At 49.9% G+C, this 23,159-nt stretch overlaps 1 protein-coding gene and 1 long non-coding RNA gene across 4 annotated transcripts in view; one reads left to right on the plus strand and one right to left on the minus strand.

Annotated features, from left to right (window-relative positions):
- Positions 1–892: 892 nt before the first annotated feature.
- On the minus strand, positions 893–2,979 carry COMTD1 (catechol-O-methyltransferase domain containing 1). 3 transcript variants are annotated; one of them, XM_043924851.1, is made up of 7 exons: positions 2,756–2,974; positions 2,482–2,609; positions 2,134–2,239; positions 1,927–2,045; positions 1,779–1,833; positions 1,392–1,525; positions 893–1,144 (listed from the first exon to the last, which is right to left on the minus strand). In XM_043924851.1, the coding sequence occupies exons 1-7, from the start codon at positions 2,847–2,849 to the stop codon at positions 992–994; spliced, it is 789 nt and encodes a 262-aa protein (XP_043780786.1). In that variant the 5' UTR covers positions 2,850–2,974; the 3' UTR covers positions 893–991. The 3 variants fall into 3 exon arrangements, with proteins under 3 accessions (XP_043780786.1, XP_043780785.1, XP_043780787.1); XM_043924850.1 differs by having other exon boundaries at positions 893–1,525; positions 2,756–2,979; XM_043924852.1 differs by having other exon boundaries at positions 893–1,525; positions 2,482–2,640; positions 2,756–2,883.
- A 103-nt stretch (positions 2,980–3,082) lies between these two features.
- LOC122708606 overlaps positions 3,083–23,159 on the plus strand; it is a 122,335-nt gene continuing 102,258 nt past the window's right edge. The window contains exons 1-8 of the long non-coding RNA XR_006345229.1: positions 3,083–4,030; positions 5,697–5,790; positions 6,562–6,856; positions 7,546–7,604; positions 8,044–8,221; positions 8,811–8,858; positions 12,267–12,367; positions 13,126–13,282. This is a non-coding gene — a long non-coding RNA (uncharacterized LOC122708606). The remainder of the gene's footprint in view (positions 4,031–5,696; positions 5,791–6,561; positions 6,857–7,545; positions 7,605–8,043; positions 8,222–8,810; positions 8,859–12,266; positions 12,368–13,125; positions 13,283–23,159) is intronic.

Consider the following 23,159-nt stretch of genomic DNA (forward strand, 5'->3'; position numbering starts at 1 on the left):
TAATGTGGTGCCAAAACCTAATTGTATTCTAGGCTGAGGCTGTTTCTGCCTGAGGCAATTTTAGTGGAAAGAACACTTCATATATGAGCCTGATCTTCATTTGTGGTGTAGAGGTAAGATCTTCCTACAGATTGGTGAGGTGTAAACAGGTTTAAACCAGAAGAGTGAAGCACCTGGCTCCCTCTCCCCCCGCAGCTTAAATAGGCTTATGGAAAACCTAACATTCTCTTTGTTTCCTTCTGGGGAACTTGTTAAAAATTGCCTCCTACCTATTGGACTGTCTGCTTCACACCTCTGGCCAGTGACCCCATGTCTCATGTTCCTCCAGGACTTCGGGGAGGACAATATATACTCCAGTAACCCTGAGGCCCTCAGTCTAAGTCAAGTGGCCTGGTCTCAGGTGATGTTGACCAGGGCCTCTACTGCAGAGGTGAAGCCAGGTTCAGTTTTGTGAAGACATGGGCACATGGCTAGCAGAATTGGTGTAGCCTACAACAGTACAGTGCAAGGACCCTTTCCTGCCCCCGGATGCCAATTTGTTCTCCACTAGTGTCCTAGCTTCATTGAACAGGAACTTCATTCGCTTGCTTCTCTTAGGAAGAGATGTAAAGAGGGAGTCCAAGAGGCCTCTACCAATCTTCCAGCCCTTAGGTCCCCTGGAGGTAAATCTCTATAAGGATCTGGGGTTTCTAACCAGTTCCATGTGGGTGGGTCAGTTAAAACTTGATATCTTGCCTCCAGTCAGCTGGAAGCTCCTGTGGTCAGGCCACAGCCCCAATGGTGCCAGAGGGTCCTCAGGAGTGTGCCAGGGAGGGGATGAATATCTGTGGCCGCAAGGTTCCCTTTTGGTGAAGAAGTGGCCTTCCCTTCCCGCACCACTGAAGTACAAGAACGTGTCCCAGGCCTCACTTTATTGTCAGATTCAAAGCAGGCGCGGAATGGCTGGGGTTCCCAGGGCCCCTCCCTTGATGCCACTCACTAGGGGCCAGCCCTAGATCTTGAAGGCTAAGGTGAGGCCGTCGCCCAGGGGCAGGAGGCTGATGTGGACCCTGGCATCCCGCAGAATGCGCTCGTTCAGGTTTCGTACACGCTGGGCCGCCTTGTCCTGTGGTTTAGGCTGCAACACCTCTCCCTGACACAGGACCTGCGGAGGGGCGGGGCACTGTGGGGGCGGGGCCTGGGGGGCCTGCGCAGGGCGCGGGGCGAGAGCTGGAGACCTCGCACCTGAGCAGGGCAGAATGGAAAGCCCGGGAACTCGGTTGGAATCCCTGGGGTAGGAGCTTAAGCCCCTGTATTGGGCGGGGCTTTGGAGCACCGGCGAGGAGAAGCCTGAGGAAAAGATGCACCCTGCCCAAGAGGGTCTCTTCTACCCCCCGGGGGCTACCCCTTACACCGAGCACAGCGAGGACACCTCCGGGTCGCAGCAGCTGCAGACACCGCTCATAGTAGGCGGTGTAGTTTTCCTTATCGGCGTCCACCACGGCGACGTCGAAGGTGCCGGCCTCGCCCGCGGCCAGGAGCTCGTCTTGCAGGGGAGGAGGGGCAGAGGCGGCTGAGTCCGCAGGCCCCAGCAGCCAGCAGCCCCCGCCCAGGCCGGCCCAGGCGCTGTGGCCATTCAGGTACTCGAGGGCGCCGGCCTGCCACCCTGCGTGTGGCCGTGGACCGGGTGGCGGGGGGCTGTCACTGCCCAAGCCCGCCTGGCGGACCGGGTCACTGGCTCGTGCCGGGTGGTCCCATTAGGGAAATGGCGCCCAGGCCCTTTCCACTCCGTTGCTCACCCAGGGTCTCCAGGGCGGGCTTCAACCGAAGGTCGATTTTGTGCTCCTCTTCAGCCTGCAGGAGTGGGGTCAGAGTCAGCATGTCCCTTCTCCCGGAGCTGGGAGTGGTAGGGCTCCAGCGGCCTAACGAGGTGTGTGGGGCACTTACCTGCCTCCACAGGGGACGCCCCAGCTCGGGGGGCCCTGCGTCCACCTCGCAGGTCACCACGCACCCGGCCGGGGGAAGGGCCAAGGCCAACGCTAGGGCTGAGTAGCCTGTGAAAGTGCCTGGGGAAACGGACACGGACAGGCTCAGACCAGAGTAGGGGGACAGCCCGGTGACTCCAGTCCCCGGTGTCCCCGACCGTGTGCCTACCCAGGTCCAGTGCCTTCTTAGCCTTGATGAGGCGAGCCAGGTTGGCCAAGAGCTGGGCCTGCTCACGGGTCATCATGGAATCCCCCTGCGGCTGCTCCAGGGTCAGCTAAGTCGGGGGAGGAGAGGGTCGCGCTAGCTCTGCCAGTCACCCTCTGTGCCCCAAGTTTAGAGCCTCAGGGGCGTGGCTATGGGCGTGGCTCAAGGGCAGACCCTCCGAACTCCCACTGTGCCGGGCCTGGGGAGCCCGGAAGCACAGAAAGGGTCATAGCCGCAGCTCAAGGTCACACGGCCACGTGGGTCCCTCCCTGCCCGAGCTGGGCGCCCAGTCCCGCTCCCGGCCCTGCTGACCAGTCGCAGGCTCCGCAGCGCCGGGTGCTCCCGCATGGAACGGCTCAGCAGATACTGCCACAGGGGGCTGTCCTCAGGGGGCAGCAGGCGCTTCTCTCGCCGGGATCGCCAAGGAGGGAACCATCTCCCTGCAGGAGAGGGGTGGTGCCGGGTCAGGGCCTGGGTGTCCAGAGTGCCAGGGGTTAGCCTCAGCCGCAGTCAAGCCTCGCTTCTGCGCCCGCCTGCCTCCCCGCGAGGCCTTTGCCTAGGGTACGGAAGGCTCGGCGCTACTTACCCAGGAAGAGGCCGCTGGCGAAGGCAGCGCCCAATGCGGCCGAGCCCAGGGCCAGCGCGGCGGGCACAGAGATTCGGGGCACTGGCTGGGTCATGGTGCGGGCCGGAGGCAGCTGGCGTCCAGGTCACTTGCGCTGGGGCTACTGGGACCGCCGCAAGACCCGCGGGCCCTCGCGGCTCCGCCTTGCCGGGGCAGTGTCCTCGGAGCCGCGGTCTCGACCACCATCTGGCGGCCACATGCCCTTACTGCAAGCCCCCGCCCCGAGGGGTTCTGGTGTCATCTGGTGGCCGTTTCAGCAACTGCGCCGGGCAGGGAGGAAGCACTACATTGGGTGTCTGGGTTTTTCCCTCCCGACGCCAGAGGTCTAGGGGCCTAAGTCCCAGAGGAAAATTTGAAGCGGCTCAGATAGTAAAGAGTTTGCCTGCCAAGCAGGACACGAGGGTTCGATCCCTGGGTTCGGAAGATCCCCTGGAGAAAGAAATGGCAACCCACTCCAGTAATCTTGCCTGGAAAATCCCATGGATGTAGGAGCCTGGCAGGTACAGTTCGTGTACAGTTCATGGGGTCGCAAAGAGTCGGACACGACTGAGCGACTTCACTTTCACTTTCTGGCTATGCTTCTTCCTCATCGCTACCGTTTTTTTCTGAGAACCCCTTGGGGCATATGTGAGTGGGTGAATAGACTGTCGATATAATAGGATAGTAACAGGTACAAAATGATAGAAAACAAAGGAGCCCTGGGAGTGACTGAGAGAATCAAAGGAGGCCTCTTGGGGGAGGTCACCAAGGATGTCAGGTTGAAGGAGTGTATATCTCGGGGGGACACAACCATAGGAGGGGTTCAGGAGCCCTGGGGCAGGTCTGGTTGATGGGGTGCTGAGACAATATCCTTAGCTAAAATCCTGGTTGCCAGCTGGACTTGGATATGAGATCTCGGACCCATCAGTCTCTCTGAGCCTCTGGTTTTCCTTTGCGTAAAACTGGGACCGTCTTAACGTTAATGACACTAGATCACACAGCCTGGCACACAGTAGGTGCTCCAGAAATGGCAGCCATGGTTATGGTCACAGGTTGGAGGGAAGACATCTTGAGGAGGGGACGTCAGAGGGCAGGTGAGTCCCCCTTGCAGGTCTGTTCAGCAGGGATGCAGGGACGCTGTCCGCTGAACATCGATGAGAACACTTGCTGTGTGCCAAATGGGGTGGGCCAATGAGAGATGCTGCCCTGCTTGTGTTCATGACGCTGAGCTCAGGGATCACAGGACACAGGGAACTGGTGAGCAATCCCAGCTTCACAATTTCCTCTTCTGTAAAGTGGGGTTCTTAATAGTGCCAACCCCCTGGGGGTGGGGGTGGGGAAATGAAGTGAAAAAATCCAGGTGAAGGAGTCACACAGAGCCTGGCACCTACTGGGCTATAAGTGTTACATTTAAATGAGTCAGATTCCATCGGCCGCTGCTCCAAGGCTGTCCCCTGACACCAGACCTTCAGAAAACACACTGGGCAGACTGGAGCTCCGCTGCGGGGAGCTTCCCAGGCGAGGCTCGGCCCAGCAAGGCTCAGAGACCGGCTTGCTCCGGGTCTGGTGCGGGGGCGGCTTGGCTGAAGCTGAAGACCCGGGCGAACTGGGAGCCCAGAGCCCAGAACTGACCGGAGCTGTGGGAGCCCGGGCACGTGGGTAGACCAGAGGAGTGGAGGGCGGGATCGCCTTGCAGACCCAAGGGTGGGGCTGATCCTGTAACCAATCAGCCCGCCGCACCTCCCCTCCCCGCCCCGCCCCGGGAAGGGTTCAAGGGAGGAGCCTGTGGTCTAGGTGCTGCGTGGGTTCCAGTCAGCCCTCTTAGTTCCTCCCAGTTCCCCCCAGTTCCCCGTCGCCAGGCAAGCGGCCTGCTGGGAAGGGCAGTGCGTTTCCCCTTGCCTTTTGATCTTTTGCATCCCGCTTGTCCCCAAAAATGTTTCTCTGATCTGACTATTCTCCAGGTTGAGGATCGAGGCCACTGTTCTCTGCCGCGCCACCCCTCCTAACTGAGCACACAGCAAGTGCTAAATAAATGCTCTCTGAATACCGAGCTGGGGATGCCTCAGGCTCCTGGCTGTCGGGAACTGCCCTTCAGGACGGTGCAAATAGTAACAGTGAGGGGCGTTTCACTGAGCACCAGGCACTATCATCCAGCTTCCTTGTGAGACTGTGATATTATTCCCATTTTCTGGAGGAGAAGACCAAAGTTCAGAGAGACTACTTCTCCACACTTACTTCCCCAGCCCTGCTTTGTTAACCCCTCTGACCCCCTGGCGGGAGGGGGTCACACAGTGAGCTCTTTTGACCCAGAGGAAACCAGACTCCCAAGAAGAGCTTTCCTGGCACCTCCACTGAGGCCCTTCCACCGAACCAGGTGGTACCGGGGCCCTGGGCTCAGCCTGGCCTGCAAACCCTCACTCTCCTTTCTGTCTGGGGGTCTGGGTTTGGGCAACCCCCCAGTTCACACCAGAGCCTCCCTCCCCGAGCCTGGCTTCAGACCGGAGCCTGTGGAGGTGGGGGGGCAGCCAGGGAGGGGAGGCATGTCACCATATATCCCCGTCAGATTAAAAAACTAATTTGAAAAGATTAATGTATTCCATTCTTGTTACGCTGGCTCTGATACCTCTGGGCCTGCGGCTGCTCTGCCTCCTGATTATTGAATTTTTATGGCCTGGTAATTAATTGCAGATTCCCTGTTTTGTTCTATTTCTTTTTCTCTGACATTTTAATTTCAACAAAAAGCAGTGGTCTCCATGCAGGTTCTCTCTGGAGATCCTAATGGTCTATAAAACAGAATGACTTATAGACGTGGCACCCACTTCAGTTGGCGAGCGATTGTTTGAAACCTTGCTGATCACGCAAAATTTAATTTTTCCACCTCCCTCCCCCAGTCGCTACTCATTTCTTGTCTCTTCCATTACAGTGCCCGTATCTCAGCTCACAATGAGGGGAGCAAAGTGTCGTCTCCAAAACTGTTGCAGTGCCTTTTCCTTGAAGACCAGGGGGCTAAAGACAAAGTAGGTTTTGGTTACTTTCCTTGGAGGTGGCCCCAGTGGTGGCGGTGGGAGCTGGGCCTCCCCGGAGGGCCACATGGATGTGGGCAGCTGCCTCCAGGCGTGAGGGAGAGGGAGGGTCTTTTCTGCCTCTCTCAGTTGCCCTTTCGGCTGAGTGCAACTGCCGCATTAGGCACCAAGGTGCCCACAGGCTCATGAGGGCCGGGAGGATGGGTGCCCATATGTGTTGTCAGGTCCACACCAGGAAATCAAGGGGTTTGACCTGGCCAAATTCTCAGCCAGACTGGGTCACTGTAAACAGCTGTTCACAAAGACACATCTGGAAGAGGCTCTTGCACTCCTACATCTCCCGGCCCTGCTAACATCACAGAGGCTGGGCACCTTCCTCTAGGGACCCCCAGCACTGGGCAGGGCAGGGGCAGAAGAGTAAGGTCATGGAATCAAGTTGGGCCTAAAGGATTGGAAATTCAGGTATCTTCACGGGTCAGGCAGGCAGGCAAGCGGAGGGCAGCGGGGAGCAGTAGGGACTGTGGCGCTCCAGAACTCACACCCCATCAGAAGGTGTGGTGGCCACTCAGCTCCAGCCAGCACAGCCATGTGGAAATTAGTGCGCGTTGTGGCCGGAGCTTCTGATTTTTCAAAAGAGGTTGGAAATCTGGCTTTTATGTGAAACCTCACAATTTGAAACATTTGGGTTAGATTTTTTTTTTTTTGAAGCTCCATGTCAGCTGAACTGAATACATCTTTGATCTTCGTGTCTGATCTGGCCCACAGGACAACTGTTTCCGCTGATTTGGAACACAGATCAGAGACATGAGGACACAGAAGTGGATTCTGTTGGGGCTGCAGAGGCCTCACTGGCCGGCTGATGGCCCCCAGTCCCATGACCCTGCCCCAGGAATCCTCCTTCCACCCGTGGGCCCTTCAGCCCTCTTCCTGCCCTCGTGGGCTCTTCCCCAGCAGCTATGGTCTCCTGGAGGTGGTGCCTGTGGGCCTCCGTCTGGGGCTTGCTCTCTTTAGGCCTCCTCTTCACAGAGAAGCTTGTGGCCTGGAGTCCGACCACAGCTGGGTGAGTGATGCTGAGCTTTTCACCTAAGACTTTGAGGGGCAGTGACTCCAAAAGCCCCCAGAGTCCGTGTAACTCCACGGACTCTGGGGGCTGTGGTGGGTCGGGTGGGCTGATGCAGACAGACCACGAGTCAGGGGCCTCTGGGGCCCCATGGCCTATTCCTACCTCCTCTGAGTTGAGATGCTGTGGAGCCAGTGCTGGGAGTGCTCTGGCCTCTTATGCCCGTTTCCTCACTTGGACAGGCCGAATGGGAAGTGACTGCATGGGCTTCAGAGTCAGAGGGTCTTGGGTTCAAACGCTGATTGGTCCACCACTCACTTTGTGTCTGTCTGAGCTCAGAGTTTTTCAGCTAGAAAAATGGGCATGACCCTTCTGTCTTAGTGTTCTGTGTAATGAACTATCACACGCTGAGTGACTTTAAAAAAGCATGCCATTTTTAATCTCATGGTTCTGTAGGTCAGTAGTCAGGCTAGGCCAGGCTGATCCTCTGCTCAGGGTCTTACCATGTGGAAGGCAAGGTGGCATCTGTGGGTACAGCTCTGCTTGGGCTCTGGGCCCTCCTTCAAGGTCTCCAGTTCTTGGCCAAATTTAGTCCCTTCTCACAAAACCCCTCCTTCTCAAGGCCAGCAAAGGCACCCCGAAAACTTCTGGTGCTTCTGCCTCATTCTGCTTTCCTTTCTACTTTCCAGGGTTCACATGATTCCTGGGGACCCATCTAGCTCATCCAGGATAATCTCTTCATTTCAAGGTGAGCTGGTTAGTGACTGTAGTTCCATCTGCAAAGTCCTCCTTGCTGCTCATGATGACGACCATGAGAATAATGGTGGTGGTGGAGATGATGAGAGGGTGGCAAAATTCAGCACAACCTCCAACCTCTCAGAGTTGTAATGATTAAAATACCCCTACCTAGTTCTCTTCCCTCCTTCCTTGAGGACCACGGTGTTAGGTATTTAAATACTGAGACATATAAGTGGCAGAGTCAGGATGTGAACCTGTCCCCATCTCAGCTGCACCACTGGGCCCAAGTTCAGAGCTCATGTGTCTCTGGGGAGTTCACTGAGTTCTCTTGAGAGGCTTCCACCATGTGCCAGGGATTGACCTGTGATCCGGCACTTGGGTATCTCTGGGAGTCCCCAGTGGATGACAGGTGTGTGTTTCATGGTGTTACCTGCTTCTTTCTTTCTGAGGGATGGTTGGGGTGCCACTATCACAATCATTCCTGGGCATCATGGCTTTTGCCGGACACCTCAGCTGAACCTCAGGAGCCTCCCAGTGGTGAAGACTTCATGGGATCCTTTTGAGAAACAGCAAAGTAAAGTCCCCCTGCAGTTCTTCTGTCTCCACCTTGAAATGGTGGCCTATGTTGTGAGTCCTTTCTTCCCTAAATTAAGACAAATACACATGTCCCAGATGCCCCTGCAGGCATGGGACCTGGTACCCACAATCAAATGTACTGCACAGGACTCACATGCAAATGTAGCTTGTGAGTCTGTGGCTGGAAGGAGAGTGAAGCTGTGACAATAATTGTGATGGAGGTGGAGGTGTCTGTTCCTGCCAAGGATGGCTGTGGTGGAGCCTCTGCTCAGAGGGGTTTTCATGAGAAAGGTCCCTTGCTGTGTAAAGATGAAATGCTTGGAACTGTAGCAGCTATCTTGTGGCCATGAGGCAACAAAGTTAAAGATTAAAATAAATAAATAAAAACAATGAGGTTGCTGAATGGTCCTTGAAGACATTGCCCAGACATTGAACCACAACCAGCAGCTGTTTACCTCCAGCCTCCTTGTTATGTGAGAAAATGGAGCCCTTTGTGCTTAAGCAATGATTAGCTATATATTCTTTTATTTGACTTTCAATTCAAAGCCTTCCTAACTGATACAAACACTCTAGCAGGATGGTCTGTGCCCAGGGGTGGTTGACAGTTGGTACTGAGATAACTGTTTGCTTTTTTTTTCAGGATAGAGTTACAGATTCCACACTGAACTGGAAATCATGCTCTTCAAAGGTAAGGCCTTGTTTTCCTCAGGGGGCAGTTTTCTCACGGGGACTGCCCCATCCCTCTCTCACCTGACAAGTGCAAGTGCCAGTACCAGGTACCCCACCCTCACCTGCTGCAGGCTTGTGGTGTCTCATCAAGGCCCCCCACCCTTAATCCCCAGCGGGGTAGGCATGATCACCCACCCTCTATAGATTGGGGCCATCTGGGATCTCACACCTCGGATGTGGGGATTGGTTCCAGTTCTGTATGGCCTGGGGTCTCCCCATGCCAAAGTGAGTCTCTTTGTTTGTGTCACGACCAGAGGTGCCAGCGCATCCCAGGTGGTGATGGTGGTAAAGAACCCACCTGCCAATGCAGGAGACACAGGAGATGCTGGTTCCATCCCTGGGTCAGAAAGATCCTTTGGGGAAGGAAATGGCATCCCACTCCAGTATTCTTGCCTGGACAATCCCATGGACAGAGGAGCTTGGCGGGCTACAGTCCATAGGGTCGCAAAGAGTTGGACACGACTGAGCAACTTAGCACACATGCAGGGGTGCAGGGGCTTCTGGGACAGTGGAGGACCAGGTGGGGCGAGCTGGGGTCAGGGTCAGGGAAGCCCAGCAGAGTGGACAGGTTTCTGCTGCAGCAGTGCTGTGCACCAGCCCCGAGTCTCAGCAGCTTCCAAAATGACCGCCTGCTTTTCTAGCTCCTGGGTCAGAGCATCCTCTGGACTACTGCTGCTTCAGGCTTTGGGTCCACATCTTTCTGCAACAGGGCTTCCCTGATAGCTCAGTTGGTAAAGAATCCACCTTCAATGCAGGAGACCTCGGTTCAATTCCTGGGTTGGGAAGATCCACTGGAAAAGGGATAGGCTACCCATTCCAGAATTCTTGGGCTTCCCTTGTGTCTCAGCTGATAAAGAATCTGCCTGCAATACGGGAGACCTGGGTTCCATCCCTGGGTTGGGAAGATTCCCTGGAGAAGGGAAAGGCTACCCACTCCAGTATTCTGGCCTGGAGAATTCCATGGACTGTATAGTCCATGGGGTTGCAAAGAGTTGGACACGAAAGTTGGACTTTCACTTCACTTCACTTCTTTCTGCAACAAGCAACTACCTGAAGATGCTCTTTCCCAGAGGACAGCACAGGTGCAAGAGGCCAGCCACACAGGTGCTTTGAAAGTCTCTGCCTCAGTCAGCTGAGCTGATGCTCCCACGGCCCCATCAAGTCACTTGGCCAAGCTCCTCATGGGGGGCAAGTGTGTGTACTCCATGCCCTCCATGGGGCCGCTCCTGTGAGGTCATGTGGCAAAGGGTGTGGCTATTATGGGTCAGGGAGGGAAGAGTCAGGCTCAGCAGTCCAAGCTACACCAGAACCCAAGGACCCCCAGGCATCCCCAAAGCCACGAATGCAGAGACCCCCATGGGGCAGGACCTCAGCAGGGGCAGGTGGAGCAGGGTCACTGCCTCATGCCTGAGCTTCAGACTTCCCAGTCTGTTTCTCAGAGGAGGGACCTGGAGCTGTGGGGCTCAGAGTGTTACCTGAGCTCACAGGGCAACCTCCCGTCTTAGCCCACCCCCACTGCCATCATCCTAAGCCCAGATGGGGAGGGGGCAAGGGGTCAGGGCACCTGCCTCCCTGGGGATGACAAGCCCCCTTCTTCCACCCCCATGCTCAAGCATATACCCACTTCCCCCAAGACACCAGGATACAGAGCCTGGGACTCAAGTATTCCAACTGCATTGCATGGAGGCCTCTCAGTGCTCGTTGACTTCTGGTGGCCCCTGAGCTGGCCTGGAGACATATTCTGTTTGCCTTGATCAGTATTTTGTTTCTTTGAATGGAGTCAACATGAAACAACCAGAAACTTCACACAGAATTCAGATTTGATTTCCATTTCTTTTGAAAGAGCAGCAGATTTGACAACTCTGGGCCCATGATGCTGCAGGGCAGGTTGGCAGATGCTGTGTGGTGCCTGCCCCCATCCCCCATGGGTCATGTGCCCTTGCCCCAGTCCCCACCACTCCCTGCTGCCTCAGATCCAGAGAGGTTTCCCCATATTCCACACTGGTCTTTGTGCTGCTGGCACATGATGCTGGTTTAATCCACTCCCCAGAAGCTCCCAGAGGAGAGACACCTGTTCAGGGTACACAGCCCATAATGGACTTTTGTTTCTCTTTCTCTCTTACTGAATAAGAATTTCATCTGGATTTCAAAGAGCAATTCCTCTTGTGGGCTCCAAATCAGGACCTCAGACTCTGCTGCCCAGCCCAAGGTCAAACCGTTCATGTCATGGTTGAATCTCAGGATACTTCTGGCATTGCTTCCCTGAGAACACAGCCACCTTGACTGGAAAATCTACACTGAGATGAAGCTTTGGGAGGTGTTTTGGGGACCCAGGTCCCTGAGTTATGCAGGGAATCCCCTTGGATGTATAAAAAAAAGATCCTAACTGCCGATATTTACATAGCAATCACTGTATGCCAGTCACTTCTAACTTCATATTAACTCACTTAATCCTCGCATAAACCTTGTAAGGGGGAAGGTACCATTTTTATCCCCATCTTACAGATAAGAAAGGTGAAGCACAGGGAGGTTAAGCAACATTCCCAAATTTGCACAGCTTGTAAGAGGTATAGTTGAGATTTGAACCCAGGTTCTCTGGTTTCAGAGCTTATTGTTCTTAATCACTGAAGTATCCTAGAGGAAAATACCTATTGTGCTTAGTCACTCAGTTGTGTCTGGCTTTTTGCAACCCCATGGACTATAGCCCACCAGGCTCCTCAGTCCATGAGGATTCTCCAAGCAGAATATTGGAGTGCTCTCCTCCAGGGGATCTTCCCAGCTCAGAGATTGAACCCAGGTCTCCCACATTCCAGGCAGATTCTTTACCATCTGAGCCACCAGGGAAGCCCAAATACCTATTGAGGTGGCCAAGTTTCCTATAATGTCTCATTTCACCCTTGAACTTGCCCAGCAAGGTGGCGTTGGATTTGGCTGTGAGAGACAGAAAAATCTAAAAGAGAAGTTGACTTCTGTTTTATACAGATGCAGCTTAGAGGTGGTAGAGAGGCTCCAGGGTCAACTGGGACTCGGGCTTCTCCTCTGCTATGCCGTCATCCTCTTCATGTGGTGTCTTCTCATTGAACAGGATGACTGCTTGAACTCCAGCCATCATACCTGCAATCCAGTTTTCAGGAAAAAGGAAGGGAGAAAATAGAACTAACCTCCTTCCTTCAAGGACACTTCTTCAAAGTTTCATAGGCTATTGTACTTGCATCCTTTTGATCAGCACTTAGTCACATGGCCACACTTGAGCCTGGAAATAGTCTATATTCCAGAGGATAATATGTTTACTGAGAAATCAGTTCTATCATTAAACTTAAAAGAGAGAATGGATATTGACTCAGCACCATCACTGTGTTGTTTACAGATAAAGAAACTAAAACTTAGCGAGGTGAATGACCTGCTGGAGGCAACACAGCCAGAAAGAGGTAGAGCTTGGATCTTCAGTCCCTGGGCCCTTTGGAGCAGGTAGGGCTCTGAAGATACACTCTGCCAGTTTCCTAGGTGGTGAGGAGGACTGTGGATATGTACATGACTCCCTTCCCAGGCCCCAGGAACACCCAGCACCCAGGTCCTGCCAACCAGGCAGCCTTGAGCCTGCAAGCCCTGGCAGCCTCTCTGGGTGCAGATCCATCACCCCGGCACCAACCATGCCCTGGGCCTGACTCCATCCATCCCTCTAATGTCGCATTGACTGTGCTTGGGCGCGTTCCTCAGGCAGCCTCAAGAGCGCTGAATAATTCAGGTCTGCGTAATGGGATAATGAATTCACTGACAACCCAGTGTGGTCTCGGTACTTGCATTTCAAGAAATACTGACTCCCCAGGCCCGCTCGGCAGGCTGGAGACGTACACACGCCAAGAAACTGTTGCCTTTACCTGCCTCGTGGGGTTCAGGCCTGATTGAGTGGATGCCCTACTTTGGTCTCACTCATTGTTCAACTGCTTGGGCAAGTGGGGAGTCTGGGGGGCAGGGGGGTCTGTCTGGTTGGAACTGTGGGGCAAGTTGGAAGTGGAATCACAGAAGCTTGGATATGCAGAGCCGGAAAGGACCCTTTGGTCCTGCACACCCATCTTAAGAACCGGGAAAGTGAGGTTATGACAGGGACGGGCCTCTGCTCCTGCACACTGCGCTCTGTGGCTGGGAATGCCGGGAATGGATCAGGAATCTGTGGAGGAGAGCTGCTTTTTCCCCCCTCCTAACTCTCCGGTTTCCCCATCCCTCAGCTGTAGAGAGTTGTTGTTAATGACTCCCAGCTGCCCCTTTGCTGGAGATGGGCCCTCAGCCTAACAAGAGCCGTTCCCGGAAGGCTCCTTGCGTGACCTGGACAGACTGTGGCCATGACCGGCTGATGTGGTGCCAAAGGCCACCCCGAGCCTCAAGGTAGGATGAACCCTGATGCTTTTAAGGGTCCAGAACCCTTGGAGGGACCGGGCTGTGGCTCAACCCCTGCTGAGACCCTGTGCTGGCCTAACTTTTACTGCTCCCCTGTCCTGCTTCCCTCTCTCCCCTGTTCCTCAGAGCCCCTTCCTTTCCCCACCAACTCCCACCCTACACCCCCCCACTGCTGTCAATCATCTGAATGGGAATGCAGGACTCAGGCTCTGCTTCTGAAGAACCCTCCTGAGACAGTTGCATTTCTGGGTCTGAACCCTCCTTCCTTATTTGTTTTTGTTTTTTAGCTTAAAAAAAAATTTTTTTTTTTTTTTATCAGAGTATAGTTTGCTTTACAGTGTTGTTAGTTTCCACTGTACAGAAAAGTGAATCAGCTATACATATATGTATGTCCTCTCTTTTTTGGATTTCCTTCCCACTGAGTCGAGTTTCCAGAGCTCTATAGCAGTGAGGGACAGGGAGGCCTGGTGTGCTGAAGTCCTTAGGGTTGCAATGAGTCAGACATGACTTAGCAACTAAGCAACAATAGGAGGTTCTCATTAGTTATCTGTTTTATACATAGTATCAACAATGTATTGGAGAAGGGAATGGCTACCCAGTCCAGTATTCTTGCCTGGAGAACTCCATGGACAGAGGAGTCTGGTGGGCTACAGTTTGTGGGGTTGCAAAAAAGTCAGACACAACTGAGTGACTAACAGGCACATCAGTAGTGTATATGTATCAATTCCCATCTCCCAATCATCCTACCCCTACCCTCCCCCTTGGTATCCTTGTTCGTTTTCTACGTCTGTGTCTCTATTTCTGCTTTGTAAATAAGAATGTCTATACCAGTTTTTTTCAGATTCCATGTATATGTGTTAATATACGATACTTGTTTTTCTCTTTCTGACTTACTTCACTCTGTATGATGACTAGGTCTATCCACATCTCCACAGGTGACCCAATTTCATTTCTTTTTATGGCTGAGTAATATTCTGTTGCATATATCGTTATCCATTCTTCTGTTGATGAATGTTTAGGTTGTTTCCATGTCCTGGCTATTGTAAATGGTGCTGCTATGGACATTGGGGTGCACGTATCATTTTGAATTACACTCTTCTCTGGGTATATGCCCATTAGTGGGATTGCTGGGTCACTTGGTAGTTCTGTTTTTGGTTTTTTAAGGAACCTACATAACTATTCTCCATAGAGGTTGTATCAATCTACATTTCCACCAGCAGTACCAGAGGGTTCCCTTTTCTCCATACCCTCTCCAGCATTTATTGTTTGTAGATTTTGTGATGATGGCTATTCTGACTGGTGTGAGGTATCTCATTTTAGTTTTGATTTGCATTTCTCTAGTAATTAGTGATGTTGAGCATCTTTTTGTATGTTTGTTGGCCATCTGTATATCTTCTTTGGAGAATTGTCTATTTAGGTCTTTCACCCATTTTTTGATTGGGTTGTTTTTTGATTTTGAGTTGCATGAGCTATTTTACATTTTGGAGATTAATCCTTTGTCAGTCGCTTCATTTGCAAATATTTTCTCCCATTATGAGGGTTGTCTTTTTGTCTTGTTTATGGTTTCCTGTGCTGTGCCAAAGCTTTTAAGTTTAATTAGGTCCTATTTATTTATTTTTGGTTTTATTCTCATTATTCTAGGAGGTGGGTCAGAAAAGAGCTTCCTGCAATTTATGTCAGAGTGTCCTGCCTATGTTTTCCTCTAAGAGTTTTATAGTGTTTGGCCTTACATTTAGGTCTTTAATCCATTTAGGGGTTAGGGTAAGAGAATGATATTAGAACACTCTCTAACACCATATGCAAAAAAGAACCCTCCATTCTGGGGACTCCTCCTGGAGTGCTAAGAGGCTCAGGGCCAAGAATGCTTGGCCCTGGCTCTGCTGTGCGACAGTGAGGAAATCACTTCTCCACTCTGGGCCTCAGTTTCCCCGCTTGTATGGCTGGGGTTGGGGGAGCCTCTCTCAAGTTCCCTCCATCTCTGAAGGTCTGTGATATGACCTGAAGTGCCCGAAGCCAGTGTCCCATGTCCATGGAGACCTACCATCGGGACTTTTCTCTGAAGGCTTCTTCAAACTGTAAAAGCATTTGCAATGAGAATGAGTTTCCTTATTTTTTTTTTTATTTGTAGTTATTTATTTATTGGCTGCACTGGGTCTTCGTTGCTACTCAAGGGCTTTTCTGTAATTGTGGAGAGTGGGGGCTAGTTGTGGTGCACAGGCTTCTCGTGGTGGTGGCTTCTCTTGTTGTGGAGTGTGGGTTCTAGAGTGCAGACTCAGTAGTCATGGTACACAGGCTTAGTTGCCCTGCAGCATGAGGGATTCTCCAGGCCAGGGATTGAACTCATTTCCCCTGCACTAGCAGGTGGATTCTTATCCACTAGCAGGCGGATTCTTATCCACTGGACCACCAGGGAAGCCTTGAGAATGAGTTTCATGTAAATGACCATGCTGCAGGCAGATTCTCTCAAGGTGGGATCCGTGGGTCACCTGAATCCATCACTGGAAGGGGACTGCCTGGTTGGAACTGTGGGGTGAGGTGGAAATAGAAGTTTGGACATGCAGAGCTGGGAAGGACCCTTTGGCCCTGCACACCCAGCTTATGAACCAGGAGAGCAAGGTTGTGGCAGGCGTGGACCTCTGGTCCTGCACACTGCACTCTGTGGCTGAGAATGTTGGGGATGGCTTAGGAATCTGGGCAGGAGATATGCTTGTTTTCCTTCAAACCCACTGGTTTCCCCATCCCCCAGCTACTGGAGGTTGGTGCTAATGACTCCAGCTGCCCCTTTGCTGGAGACGAGTCTTCAGTCAAATAAGAGCCTTAAGGCCAGCCCACCCAGCATGACCTGGGCAGACTGCAACTGATGACTGGTTGGTATGGTGTAAAATGACCACCACTGGGGACTGCCACTGAGTCCTACTATTGGGGACTTTTCTCTGAAGGCTCTTTCAAAAGGCAGAAGCATCTGAGATGAGAATGAGTTTCGTATTAAGTGATGTTGCTGTAGGGCAGACTCTCTCAAGGTGGGATCTTGGATCACCTGAATCCATTACCAGAAGGGGTGTATATTATTATTGTTATTTAAAAATATTTATTTATTTGGCTGTCCTGGGTCTTCGTTGTGGCATGTGGGATCTTTAGCTGTGGCATGTGGGATCTTTAGTCATGGCATGTGGGAATCTAGTTCCCTAACCAGGGATTGAACCCAAGGAGCATGGACTCTTAGCCTCTGGACCACCAGAGAAGTCCCAGGAGTGCTTATTATTATTCCCCTTCCCTTCTTCCCTTTTTTGAATATGGTATGTGATGTCTGGAGCTGCAACAGCTATCTTTCAGTCATAAGGAAACAGCATGAGATGTAAACAATAAGCTAAGGAGGGACTTCTGTGATGGTCCAGTGGTTAAGAATCCATCTTCCAGAGCAAGGGATGCAGGTTTGATCCCTGGTTGGGGAACTAAGATTCCACATGCTCTAGGGCAACTAAGCCTGTGTGCCACAGTGAAGATCCCACATATTGAAACTAAGACCCAATACAGCCAAATAAATACATATTTTTGTTAAAAAGCTAATGATAGTGAAGTAGAAATGTAGAAAGAAACTGTTTTTCAATGGCATTTCTGAGTCATTGCACAAAACCTGAAAACTGCCTCTAGAATCTCAGTATGTGAAATGATTATCTTTATTGCTCAAGCAAGTCCTGGTTGAATTTTCTTTTATTTGTAGCCCAGAGTTTTTGAAACAAACCAACAGTCTTTATCTCATTGAATCATAACAGCCATCTTCTAAAGTAGAGATTATTATTATTGGCTCAGGTAAGTGACATAGCTAAGGCCACACAGCAAAGGGCAGCTGGAGCTTTCAGGCTGGGAGTAATTTTGATAATTGATGAAAATGTAACTCCTGTCTCCACTGTGTGTGTCCCATTGTAGTATGGCCACTGGGAATAATCTCCCTTGCCATTCTGGTCTTTGGTCATTCTCTCTCTCTGCATCCACCCTAGGTCTCAGCTTAGAGATTTGAGAAAGGTCCCTTGTGGGGTAGGGAGAAGGAGCTGGCAGGTAGCCACTGTCCTTACCAAATGGAGTGTGGCCAGATTCTGGTACCGAGGACGAGGGGAAGACTGAACCCATTTTGGAGATGATTCTGGCCTCTAAACAGTTCTAGTCTCTTGGATGTGGGGTTACAGTGAAAGGGAAAAAGCTCAGACACAGAAATAGACAGAGGGATTGAAGGAGAGGGAGACAGAGGCAGAAGTTGAGGAGGAGGAGGGGGAGAGGAAGAAAGAAGGATGACAGGTTTTAGAGATAAACTTTGAGACAAACATAGCAATGAACCTCAGCTCAGACACAAACTAGTTCATCCCCCTGCCCCCTCTCCCCACACCAGCTTCAGCCTCTTCACCGTGTGATGGAGTGGACTGGGACACCTCCCTTGCTGGGACAAATGGGTCAGCACTGACCTGTATGCATGCTCAGTCAGTGGGCCCTTCTGTCCCCACACAGACCAATCTGATGGTTTGGAGGGTGCCCTGAGGGTGGAGGCAGGACTGCAGGCAGGGTGATGCAACCCTAGGTAAACCTTTGTTTCGCCTTTTCTGGAGAGCAGAGGCCTCTTGAAGAAAGGCATGTAGCATTTATGCATGTGTGTGTGTGTGTGTACGTGTGTGCGTTTCAGACTAAGTACTTTAAGTGGTCAGAAAGCTGGATATTTCCCTTGACAGAAAAGTAGCCTTCTTGATTAGCAGCGATACCAGAAATGCCTTTGTCTCCTGAACAAGAAGGTGGGGTGGGGTAGGGGGAAGAATTTAAAGAGTCATCAGAACATAAGGAATTGGGGAGCCACTGCTGGGGTTGGCTGGGGGAAGAATCACTGCTCCAGACCCTGAGACTGAGCCCTCAAGCCTCAGGGGTTGATGTGTGTGTGTTGGGGGGAGCCCTCTGTGAGGGGCCTCCTGTCTACCCCGGATTAGTGGGGAAGGCAGGGACAGAAATGGCCCCAGACTGAGGAGTAAAGGAAGATTCTCTGTCGGGAACACAGAGCACCTGTGGGTGGTGGGCAGCGAGGGGCCTGGGGGTCACCTTTGCCTGGAGTGCTCTCTGGGCAGAGTCTGATCTCTAGAGCTTGGTGCAGAGCCTTGACTGAATGAGTGAGCCCCGGGCTCTGCCAGGCCTGGAGGCTGTGAGTGAGGGTGAAGGAGGTGGTGCTGCGGCATCAGCTGGGGGCTCAGGGCCTGAGCAGGAGACGGTGGCCCCTCTCCCTGCCTCACGCCCTGCTCATGTGGCTAACCCCTCATTCCTGGGGGTTCAGGGAAGCAGGCCGTGCTGTCTCCCCCAGGCTGGATGTGCCCTTGGCTGAGTTGGTGCAGCGGCTTCAAAATGTGTCTGTGAGTCCTTAGACCCTTCTCTCATAAAGAAGGGGGTCTGGGTCGCCTCACCCTGAGCCTGGGTGACCCTCCTTGAAGAGAATGTGATGGAGGTGATGTTCTCTGACTTCTGAGGCTGGTTAGAAAAGGCCAGGTAGCATCTCCCAGATTCTTTTGGGAACCTGCTCCGGGAGCTGACAGCTGCCCTGTAAGAAGTCCATCTCCACAGAGGCTGCCATGTGCAGAGACCACATAGTGTGAGAGATGCCTCAGGGCCCCCAGCTCATCCATCCCCAGCTGTTTGAGTCTCCCTTGCCCAGGTGTCAGACATGTGCTCAAGGAGAGCTTTGAGATGATCCCAGTCTCAGCCATCCTGCCTGTGACGCGTGATGGACCCAGAGTGAGAACTGCCTGTAGTCCAGGCAACCTTCAGATCCATGAGTGGAAGAAATGATCATATATGAGGGTCCTAGGGCTGCCTAGGTCACAAATGACCACAAACTGGAGGCTAAAGTCTAAAATCAAGGTGTTGGCTTGTTCCTTCTGAGGGCTCTGAGGGAGAATCATTCCTGCCTTCCTCCTAGCTTCTGGTGGTTGTAGGCAGTGCTTACTTTTCTTGGCCTGTGGATGCATCACTCTGGCCTCTGCTTCCATCTTCACATTGTGTTCTCACTGTGTCTCTGTGTCCATATAAAGGACACTGTCACATTTGATTAGGGGTCCCTGGCACAGACATAAGGGATCTGCCTGCCATGTAGGAAACCCAGGTTCCATCCCTGGGTCAGGAAGGTCCTCTGAGAAGGGACTGGCTACCCACCCCAGTATTTTTTCCTGGAGAATTCCACGGACAGAGGAACCTGGAGGGCTATAGTCCGTGGGGTTGCAAAGAGTCAGACATGACAGCGTGACTAACACTTTTTTACTTTTCTGTGTATTCCAGTATTACTTCATCTTGACTAATTCCATCTGTAATAACTCTATTTCTCAAATAAGATGAAATTCTGAAGTAGTAAGGTTGAGAATTTAATATATCTCTTGTGGGGGGGGGTGTAATTCAACCATGGCATATAGTTATAATTTTAAGCCATTATTTTAAAAAATTTATCTATTTATTTATTTATTTTTGGCTGTGCTGGGTCTTTGTAGCTGTGTGTGGGCTTTCACTAGTTGTGGCAAGCTGGGGCTACTCTCTCGTTGCAGTGTGCAGGCTTCTCACTGTGGTGGCTTCTCTTGTTGCCGAGCACAGGCTCCAGGGCGTGTGGGTTCAGTAGCTGGAACTCACAGGCTCCAGAGCAAGGGCTCAGTAGTTGTGGTACATGAGCTTAGTTGCCCTGGCAGCATGTGAAATCTTCCCAGACCAGGGACTGAACTCATGTCCCTTGCATTGACAGGCAGATTCTTTACCACTGGAATACCAGCAAAGTCCAAACCCACTATTTTGAAACTATTCATTATGTAGCAGTATTTACTCAGAACATGGGAATGAAGGGATGGCTAGGAAAGCAACTAAAACATCAGTGGAAATGTAATTTACCAGAACATCCCTCTAGGAGGCTACTGTATGTGGCTGAGATAATCAGTTTTCTAATCAGCTTGCAGTGAGGGCTGAATCCTCCTCACAAAAGACGGATGTTCCAGCAAAAACATGTGCTTGAATAATAACAGACAGCTTCTCTAATGCCTTCTTTTTTTTGAAAGTTAAATTGTTGATTTTTTCTTCCTTTTAGTATTTATTTATTTGGTGTGCTGGGTCTTAGTTGTAGCATGTTTGATCTTTGTTGCTTGCTGAGACATGCAGAATCTTTTTTAGTTACAGCATGCAAACTCTTAGTTGTGCCATGCAGAATCTAATTCCCTGACCAGGGATTGAACCTTGGTACCTGCATGGGGAGCTTGGAGTCTTAGCCAGTGGACCACCAGGCAGGTCACCTTAATGCCTTCTAATGTAGGAAAATAACTTGAGTTTTGCTTTGTAAGGTATTCCTCCCCTTTAAATAAATGTTGAATATTAATTTAAAGAGAATCAATGTGATTATTAGAGTGTTCCTGGCCTCCATGTATATCAGCATGGCCTTGTTTACTAACACCTACCCCATCAGAGGTCTGACTAGCTGTGGGCTACAGTTGCCTGGTTAAGTGTCTAGTTTCTCCATAGACCAGAAGCAACCCTGAGAGCAGGGACAGGCCTTGTCTCACTCTCTCCTGAATCCCCGGCACACTTCTTGGCCCATAGTAGGTGTTTAATAGTCTCTGAAAGCATGGATGTTGGAAAAGGAACAAAGGGACTTAAAATCTATATGATGATGAAAGGTATGTATATAAATATGTATAATATATATAATATATATTTGTATATATATTTTATATATAATGTATATATAAAATATATACATATATGTATATATTATATATATAAATATATATTTATATAATATATATAATATATTATTTATATATAAATATATAAAAAGGTATGTATATAAATACAAATCATCTAAGGATGCTAGAAAAAATATTTTTGAAAATTGAAATTCTTTTCTGTTAATGGAAGAACCTTTAAGAAAATAAGGGAATTGAGAGGCCAGGAACAAAATGGAAACCTCAGGCCAGGGAAATAAGACTGCTGACACCTTGAGGACTTCTACCTAATTTCTACTAATTATCTACCTTATTGGCAGTCTATAGCTTGAGCTTCTGTGGCACAAGAAAGACAAAGAAGAATCAAGGGATGATAAACATGACTGGGAAGAGTTGAAAAAGAACCAAAGATTCTGGGAATTTAAATATATCACATATGAAATTAAAAACTCAGTGGAACAGCTAGATAGAATAGACACTGCTGGAGAGGGAATTAGTAAACTGGAAGATAGATCATAATGTAGTACAGAAAGAAAAAATGAAAGAGGTTAAGAAGGTTAAGAGACATGGAAGATGAAATGAAAAGGTATAATATATGTTTAATAAGATTTTTAGAAAGTGATTAGAGGAATAGTGGGAGAGAGGTGATATTCAAAGAGGTAGTAGCTGAGAATTTTCTATGATTATTAAAAAGCATGAATCTTCAGATTCAGCAATTCCAGAAAATATCAAAGTAAATAAATGGAAGTCCATATACAAATACATCATAATCTAATTAAAGAATATCAAAAGCAAGTAGAGATCTTAAAAATATCCAACAGAAAAAAACAAAGTGTACCATAAGGAGAGTGGTACAGTGGGAAATGTGCTGGGCCCAAAACCCAGAGGTCAATGGACTGAAAAAAAATTGTGTCGTTCATGACTTCTGTAATTAAAAGAAATTAGACTAAAAGTCTGTTAGTTAAAATAGTATAAATAGTCACAATGAAAGACAGAATAATAATGACTTTAAAGGACTTTGAAAATTCACACCAACCAAGGACTATATACCCCAGTCCCTAATAAGACTGAAATAATTTCTTAAAAGATAATTTATCTCTTAAGAATAAATCCAGATCCTAGGTATGTACTAAATTGAATTGAAATATATGTCCATATAAAAACTTGTACACAAATATTCATAGCAGTGTTATTTATAAGAGTGAAAAGTAGAAACAACCTAAACAATCTAAATACGCACCAGTTTATGAATGGATAAGGGCTTACCTGGTAGCTCAGACAGTAAAGAATCTGCTTGCAATACGTGAGTCTCTGGTTTGATCCCTGGATCAGGAAGATCCCCTGGAGAAGCAAATGGCTATGCACTCCAGTATTCTTGCCTGGAGGATTCTATGGACAGAGGAGCCCGGCAGGCTATAGTTCATGGGGTCACAAAGAGTCAGACACAACTGAGCAACTAATACTTTCACTTTTTCATGAGTGGATAAGCAAAATGTGATATATCAATACAATAGGGTATTACCTGCCATAAAAAGGAATGAAATTCTGATCCATGCAATAGCATGGATGAAACTTGAAAACATTATGCTAAGCGAAAGAAGCCAGACACAAAAGGTTACTAATTGTATGATTTCATTTCTATAAAATGTCCAGAATAGGCAAATTCATAGAGACAGAAGGTAGATCTGTGGTTGCCAGAGGCTGGAAGGGACTATGGAGTAACAGCTGATGAGCGTGGGCTTTCTTTTTGGGTGATGACGTGTTCTAGAATTATATAGTAGTGATTTTTTGTTTGGTTTGTTTTTTGGCTGTGGGTGCCTTTTGGTGTGATGCGTGGGCTTCTCTAGTTGTGGCACTTGGGTTTAGTTGCTCCATGGTATGTGGGATCTTAGTTCCCTGACCAGGGATTGAACTTGAATCCCTTGCACTGGAAGATGGATTCTTAACCACAGGACCATTAGGGAAGTCCCACTGGTGAGGTTTGTTAAACCTTACAAATACACTAAAGCCACTTAATTGTACACTTTCAAAGGGTGAATTTTATAGCATGTGAATCAACAAAAATGCAAAAAATAGTGATAAGGGTAGAAATAAAGACATTTTCACTTATAGGCATACCTTGAAGATGTTGCAGGTTCAGTTTCAGA

The sequence above is a fragment of the Cervus elaphus genome, chromosome 15, assembly GCF_910594005.1.
Source record: "Cervus elaphus chromosome 15, mCerEla1.1, whole genome shotgun sequence".
Lineage (NCBI taxonomy): Eukaryota > Metazoa > Chordata > Mammalia > Artiodactyla > Cervidae > Cervus > Cervus elaphus.

Excerpts from the sequence above, each read along its gene's own strand:
- COMTD1 (XM_043924850.1), bottom strand. The coding sequence starts at position 2,849 with ATGACCCAGCCAGTGCCCCGAATCTCTGTGCCCGCCGCGCTGGCCCTG. Across the intron at positions 2,240-2,481 it reads CGCTGCGGAGCCTGCGACTG|CTGACCCTGGAGCAGCCGCA; the intron begins GTCAGCAGGGCC and ends CCCCCGACTTAG. Across the intron at positions 1,834-1,926 it reads GGCGTCCCCTGTGGAGGCAG|GCTGAAGAGGAGCACAAAAT; the intron begins GTAAGTGCCCCA and ends CCACTCCTGCAG.